This window comes from Morone saxatilis, unplaced genomic scaffold (assembly GCF_004916995.1).
Source record: "Morone saxatilis isolate NCDOM2014 unplaced genomic scaffold, NCSU_SB_2.0 Contig18, whole genome shotgun sequence".
Lineage (NCBI taxonomy): Eukaryota > Metazoa > Chordata > Actinopteri > Moronidae > Morone > Morone saxatilis.
This window is the reverse complement of record NW_023339740.1, coordinates 17,380,435-17,388,415: the sequence shown is the minus strand read 5'-3', so window position 1 is coordinate 17,388,415 and position 7,981 is coordinate 17,380,435. Positions and strand designations below refer to the sequence as shown.

Genomic DNA, 7,981 nt, shown 5'->3' with positions numbered 1-7,981 from the left:
TACATGTACATACACACACACACACAAACACACACACAAACACACACACACACACACACAGGCTTGTGCTGAGGTTGGATATGAAGAGCTCTGTGGGGGTTGCAGGTAGATGCTGGGCAGCACTTGGGCAGGACCCCTGCAGTGAGCTCTGTCTGACTCACTTTGTGTACCACTGTTCACACCCTCTGACCTCTTCTACCTACTTCACTTCCATCTGTACTGTAGATCCACTTATACCCTTATACCAACTTAGCCCACTGTCTTAAAGCAAATACTTTGTTCTCGCACTACTTTGTACTGGACTAAACTAACTGGTAAATCTAAGGAGCTGCTGCTCAAATGCTGACATATTGTTTATATGCGCAGTGGTAATTGGCCTTAATTTTTCATGAGCCTATCGTTGTCTCGCTCTCCCTTTTCTTTCCTACTCAGCAAATACGCCATGATCTATCAAATGCAGTGACTGTTGCTGTCATCGCGTTTTCTTTTTCTTCCCTTGCTGCCGTTGTAATATTTTAAAGTCCCTTTTTGTTCTGGTTTATCTCTTCGCCTGCAAGTAACCCACAGGCTGTTAACTTCTCGCCACACACATGTCTAAAACGGTAGAAAGAGTTTGTCTGACACAGTATGGGACATCACAGGGCACAGGGTCTGTCAGGAGGAGAAGAGAGCAGGCAGGCACAGTTCATTAAAAAGTAAACTTCTAATGTAGCAGCAGGCCTCGGCTGCTTGACTGTATCAATGATTTAGGCCCAGCAGAAGGTCCTTAATGGATAGAGCCACCTCTCTGTGCAAGTTCAGCTGCTTCTGTCTGCCTGGCATCAAGTGGCACACACACTCCGACACACAACAGAGGCTGTGAGGGGAAAAATGTTTTTTAAGTACTTAAGTGTGTATGGCACTTTACTGGTTGCATCACACACACCCTTCTGCTCAGACACTCCCCTGTTGGATGTAGCTCATGGTTTTAAAGTAGCATAGGCTGGCTAAAGGGAGAGCCTTGTATCTGTTTGTCAGCATCCACTATACATGATCACTTTCTGCGTTCACGTTGTTTTATTCATCTGAACCAGTGTTGAACTGTGACAAAGCAGGGGACAGAGTGCGGCTAAAAGGATGAGGTCTGTGTAATGGTCCCGTCACTGCAGCCTGTGTCAAGTAGTCTGGGTGGGTTTAGGGCAAGGCAGAACATCTATGAGCCTGAGAGTAGGGCTTCCTAGGGCCACCAGATAACTATGACTTTGCCTGTCTTATAGTGTTTGGATACATGTGTCAAGTCTATGTGACTTCTCAGGTCAGATTCTACAGATTAGCTTTTTGCGGCTTGATTACATTTAGACCACATAGAGTCGTGATCGCAGTACTTCCGTATCTAGTTTGGAAGATCCGATAGCAGTGTGACCAAAATATATTGTGGTTTGAGACCTTTCCATGAATGTATTTTGGTGTGCAACAAAGGTTGATCATGTTTTGTATGCCTGTGGTAATACTCTCTACTTTAATCTAAGAGGAACAAGAGCAAAAGTTATTTGTCAATCAATTGATTAATCAGTCAACAGAATATTTATTAATAGATAATTGATTATTCATTGCAGTTTCAAGCAAATATGTAAATTACTATGAAGATATTTAAAATTGAGTTTTGAGTTTTCACTCGTGTTTTTTGACATGTCGTAGACTAAACAATCAGTTAACCGAAAAAGTAAAATAAGTTATATTTTGATTACTTAAAATCTTGTGTGTAGGTGTAGGACAGCCTGCTGTTATGTGACTTGTGAGAATCTGTGTCTCTTTTTACCCTGTCTATTGTATGTTGTGTTATTGTCTTTGTCTGTAAGGATTCAGTTTCCTTAGTTCAGCTTCAGTTCAGATATTTGGGTGATACTCCACCCAAAATCGTATCACCCTGCAGTCTTGAACGGTGGCTGTTAAAATGTTGCCTTTTGCTTCTTCAGAAACAATAGCAGCTATGGATACCTTGAATTTGTATCAGAATGTCCTACAGCATAATCCACTCTCTGCTGTCCATACTCATGCTTGTGACCTGGAAGGAGCTACATAAGCCATGATTTTTGGTTGCACATAAATAGGTACAGCAGTGTAGTGGCTTATGATTCGGGTGTGTAAAGAGGTTGCATTGGACAATTTTTCACCACCGTGAAGACTTGTCATTTTTACATTACATTCCTTTTTTCCAGACACTTTTGCCCAAAGCGACTTAAAATAAATGCATTCAACCTCGAATCAGAGTGAGATGTCATCAAATCTGAAGTGCAGCCCTCTTAAACAAACAACTAAAAGCATAAAGAGCTACAGTGCACTTGCTCAGGACAATGATAAGACTTGAGACATAAGTAAGGGTCTAGTCTGAAAAGTTGGGGTTTCAGCCTGTGGTGGAACGAGGGCAGTGGCTCTGCGGTGTTGACTTTGGTGGGCAGTTCATTCCACCGTGGCAGAGCCAGAAAGTGACCACAGGGGCATTCGTGCTCCTTTGTGCAATGGTTGCACCAGAGTGCAGGGTTTGGCCACGGTTTGGGGGTCGGAAGTAGCAGTTCCCTTCACTTTCTAGCAGACAAGTTTTAAACTTGAACTCGATGCAAGGTGCAACATAGTGCCAATGTCCAGCCAAGGTGTCCAATAAAGGTGTCCTGTTGTCCTGAGTACCATTTAAAAATAGCAAGAAAGATGTCTTGGACAATTTGGGGACTGTACAGAAAGCATTGTTACAAATTGTTTGTGTCATGGAGTATATATCTTCTTGCTAGATTTAGTGTCTTTTCAGACCCTCTTAGTGACTTTATTTCTAAAAAGTGAAAAATTTAGCAACTTATTCAGACCATCAAGGAAAAGGAAAAATACTATATTGTAATTAATTGGCGAGGGCGAGACCGCCTCTCCCTCTCCTCTTGGCAGAAAGTAGGTGTGGCATGTGGAGCAGGTTTGAGCTTCTCTCTCACTCTTTCTTTCCAGAGCTCTGGATTAGAGCTTAGCCTATATGTAAATAGTTTGTTTGAGCTGCTAATGTTATTATGCGATGTTCCTGTAGTGAGTTTGTGACTATTTGACTAAATAATATTAATGTTCAAAGTGTGTGTATGTAAATTTATATCACAGTATATCAATCAGATTTGAATTTGCGCTGCAGTTTGCAGTGATGCATTTATTGATCAAACAGATAAAAAAGGAAAAAAAAGAAACTCAGCCAACCACTAAAAGAATAATGAAACAAATTTAAATTTTTCATATAAGTACAGGGAACAGAGTGAGTCAATGAAGTGATGTGAGTTAATGAAACAAAGTTATTAACTATATTCATCAGGACGAATGGAGAAGAAAAAAAAAGCTTTTAAGCCTCGGACAGTTGAAAGTAGAATTTGAGACAGCTGACACAGAGTGAAAAAGTTAACTTTAAGCCCAGCCAATGTCGTGAACACATTTTTGGGGATCCATTGTTGCATGAAGTCTTTGTGAACGGAGCAAACTGCATTTTCTTTTTTTTCATCTTCTTTCAAGCCTGCAGGGATGATTGTTTGATACTCAAAAGACAGATTTGGGGTTGAGTTTCACTTTCAGAAAATATTCCCTTCTGGCAGGGGAACAGAATTATTTTGACTTATGGAGCCAGTTTCCACCTCTATATTTTCTGTTGGAGAACATTGTTAGACTTTTTCTGGATTACATTGGCATTTCAGAGTGATTTAACCAGCGAGATTGACAGCATTACAACGAGGCTGTCATTATCATCCCTCCTGTGGTATAATTGCCTATACTGTTGAAGAAGCGGCTCCCATCTTTTGCACTTGGGGGTCTCTGTCTGTCTGTCTTTCTCTGTCTCTCACTGTGTGCCTCCCTCTACCCACCTCTTGCATCCGTTAAACTCATGAGAGAATCCTACAGCTTTTCAGTGTGGCCATCTGTCAATACCACTCCATAAAGTGGAGTGGAGAAACGTGTGCATCCATTGGCTCTTGTAAGCCCTCCGCTGGCCTGCCTCCAGCTAGTTCTGAGGGCCTTGCTGTAGCTGGTTAACCCAGGTCTGGAGCGTCGCTCTCCAGCCCTTGTGGCTACTTCAGCCCACCTCGCCTCCCCAATCAGGCAGCTGGATGAACCTCCCTCTTCAACGCTGTGGAGTAGCTTGTAACACTGTAATGAGTTAACTTTCAGAATGATCTACATAATTTATTTCCTGCCCCCACAGGAGCTCGCTGAAGCATTAATTAATATCAGGCCCTGGTATCAGCAACCATCCCAGTGTGGGATTCCTTCTGGCTCCTATTTTTGGCACCAGTGGAATTCAATATATTTGTGCGACCAGAATGCAGTCTGTTGGACATTGATGAAAGTTATTGGTTCCTCGTGGCTTCGTACACAGACTGAGCTCCTGTATGTGTGAGTGAAATGTGGACACAGTTGTAGGCCAGATCTTACGCCACTGAAACGAGCTGACCTCGATGACAGGAGCTGTGACTAAACCTTAATGATACATGCCAACAGGTTGTATGCCCTTGTTGCTGCTGCCAGTGTTATTCTCCACTCTCAAGTACTACAGACTTATTTGTGTAATCTGATTTTTGATATGTAGTTCTCACCAGCTCTCTCTCTCTCTCTCTCTCTCTCTCTCTGTTTTCCCTCACAGAACTCAATACGGCACAATCTGTCATTGAACAAGTGTTTTCTCAAAGTGCCTCGCTCCAAAGATGACCCAGGAAAGGTGAGACTTTTAAACGTGAATGTGATTATAAAAGCAGAAGAATGCATGTCATTATGAAAAAAAAAATACAAATAGAAGAATGTGTTTAGTTTCTCAGCTGGCAGAATTCACCGTTCATTTTTTTGGTGTGTATCATGCTATCTCTGGTAGAAAAATGTTACCTTTGAACGGCTGCCAGGACAGTCTGGAAATGCATGGCATGCTCGTAATCTATTATGAACCTCCCACCCCCACAGAATTGCATTTCAAATGTAAGGAGAGACTATTTTTTTTGGACCAGCACAGACAGCAGATGTGGGTGAAGTGGAAAAAAAATTCAAAGACTGTTAAAAGTGGAGCTGTAACAGGGTAGAAGTCAGGTCGTTTCCAGAATCCTGCATCCCTTAAGTATTTAATCAAAACTTAGGCAACAACAACAAAAAACTCCGACCTCATTTGCACTCAACTCAGCTCTCCGTCTCCCATTTTTCTTCTCTGTAAAAGGATGTCCAAGTCCAACATGTTAATTTGACATTTGAATCTCAGTGGGACCACCTACAGTTGCTGTTTCAGCCTGATTTACTTTACAATCTGCAGCGACAACAACCTAATAAATAGTGTCCCCCGGTCCGCTGAGTAGTTCATGAAGAAGGAGCCTATGGGGCCTATATGTAGTATGATTATATGCATAGGTGTAACCATATGTAGCCTAACCCAGATTTCATCTCGGCACTGTCAACGCGTATGCTACATATGCTTAGAGAACCACACAAATAATTACACAAACAAACACACACGCGCACGTTTGCACCGACACATGCATGAAGAGCTACGCCTAGCAGTGTAGAGGATGGGGACTGAATGCTAATTTCATGTTTTGCTGTAATCCTCTGATATTGACACTCCTGGGAGCTGCTCCACTAAATACAAAATAATCTATTGCTGTATGGATCCCATTCCAAATGCATGGCCAACATGCTCGCATCCTTAATGTTTAATTTGGAATTTTCCTCACTCCCTTCTCCCCCGAAGACAACTTCAAAGAGGCGCTAGCCGCTCTTGATATGTTGCATCAATATTGTAATGTGGCAGGAATATGAGAACTGCTGGTTGGATGAGATAGGAGAATCATGTCGCTCTCTGTCTGTCTGTCTCCCTGAGATGGTGTAAGAGATGACAGTTGGTATTGTACATGCACACACTTTGTCTACCTCAGAGGTAGGAATGCAGCCTGTGAAGGCTACCGTTTAAAATCTTTATTTTAATTGGTCTTATGTTTCGGGGCTGGAGTTTCCAGGATGACCGGTGTACTACTTGTGTTTGTCTTTTCTATATTTACACACAAAAGGGGAACTAGATGACATAATTTATGTTGATGTATGAAAATGAGCTGCGTCATTTATGGAAAGAGAGGACATGTTATCAGGATCTGTTTAAAAAAAATCTTTACAGCAGCCTTTGTTTTATTGCTGCAGAGAATATTGTGGCTTTGCTATTTTGTTGTCCCAGACTCCACGGACACACTTCACTTGGCATTGCTACAGTATATTGCAGTATATTTGTGAATAATTTAATGACTCTTTATATGTTTTTCTTTTTTCCTGCCAACTCTCTTGGGGTGGGTGTAGGGAAATGCAGAAACTCCCCTCCCATGAGGGTTAACTTAATATGTTCTTCCCCTCCTAATTAAAAGGAACACCACCAAGCCTGGCTTTGTCTCTCTGAGTCCTAATTTTGAAACATCTGCATCTGCACCCCTACAATTAACCTCAGCATCTTAACACAAAGCTGGATCACATGTAGAGACACCTTTTTACATACCTTTTACAGTGAAGCTTCTCGTAGAAAACATGTGCTGTGTAATGAGGTTTCCACTGCATTTTACTGTAGCCTAGATCAAAATGAGATGTTTCTTCATCTTTGGTTGATTGTACTGTGTATTATTCTTCCCTCTAAGGAAAATGTTAATTGACCCCAAAGCCTTGCACATATTAAAACTTATAATTTTAACCCCCTGACAAATATAGGCCAACCCTGGCATTTCATTTTAACGATTGCAGCAGTGGTGTATGTGAACTGTAAAAATAACCGATTTGCTGGCTTTAACAAGAGCAGGCCATTGTGTATGCAGTGGTTATTATATAGATACTTGAGATACAGCTTGTTCTATGGCCTCTCCTGTTGTTCAGAGAATTTCATATGGAAATAACAATTATTCTCTCTGCTAAGGAAGTAATTTTAAAGGTCCTGATCTCACTTTCTCTCGACAATTGAGATTTTATCAGGGGCCATATGAAATATTAAAAATAAATTCAGAACTTGCAGGGCCTTAGGGTAAAAATCTGTACTGTAAGCTGCTTTTCCTGTTGGTTTCGAGGAGGAACACCATTGAAAAATAAATTAAATGGGGCCGAATGCAAAGATAAATAATGCAGCCTGGTTGTGGAATTGCTCGCTGCAGCCCCAGAGCCAGCCCCAACTGTTCTCTCCTTGATTAGCCTCGCTCAGACCTTAGAAGAAAGCAACACGGCAGGGCTAGCGCTGCCTCAATTCCTGGGCTGAGACTGTGGAGCCTTCATCCTTGGCAACAGCGCTCTGACTTAGTACCTGAGGCTGAGGAAGTAACGGCTTCAGGAAAGGCTTAGCATTTCAGCACCACCAGCTGCCCTCACCAGCCTCTCATTGAGCAGCAGCCGCAGAGGAGGAAAAGCCAAGCCTTTCCTACTAACAAAGCCCACCCACACGCCACACAAACGCGCAGCTATCAAGTCAAATAAAGGCTTGGGCTGATAGGACTGACTTTAGCAGAGCAGATGAGGCCTCTGATTTTCAAATAATGTTGTACCAAAGCAGGTAAGTCGTAGTGCCAAAGAAAGATCTGGTGCTTGTGTCCTGTCATGTCAGAGAGAGGAAATGTCTCAGTCTAGTGCACACATCCTAGGGATGTCACGTGAAAAAGCTATCTGTTGTTTTATCAGCTCACACAGCCTTCTTCTGTCTGCAGGGGTCCTACTGGGCCATCGACACCAACCCAAAGGAGGACGCCTTGCCTACACGGCCAAAAAAGAGGCCGAGGTCTGGAGAGCGGGTGAGTGTGATGAGACAAACTCTGCATATTCACCAAGAAAACACATTTCTCTGCATATGCTGTTCCTCTGCTAAAGCTTCTGCCTCCATCTCTATTTGGTTCAGGATTCATCTGTGCCTCTGTGTCTCTACTTCTGCTTCCTTTTACCCTCGTTTCTCTCCCACTCTTTCTCTACCACACGCACACTCACAAACACACACACA

The 7,981-nt window shown here is 42.4% G+C and overlaps 1 protein-coding gene across 3 annotated transcripts in view; it reads left to right on the top strand.

Annotated features, from left to right (window-relative positions):
* foxj3 (forkhead box J3) overlaps positions 1-7,981 on the top strand; it is a 70,569-nt gene that overhangs the window by 47,348 nt on the left and 15,240 nt on the right. For all 3 annotated transcript variants that reach the window (XM_035661269.1, XM_035661270.1, XM_035661271.1), the window contains 2 exons: positions 4,637-4,711; positions 7,695-7,778. In XM_035661269.1, the coding sequence (XP_035517162.1) occupies positions 4,637-4,711; positions 7,695-7,778 (159 nt within the window). The remainder of the gene's footprint in view (positions 1-4,636; positions 4,712-7,694; positions 7,779-7,981) is intronic.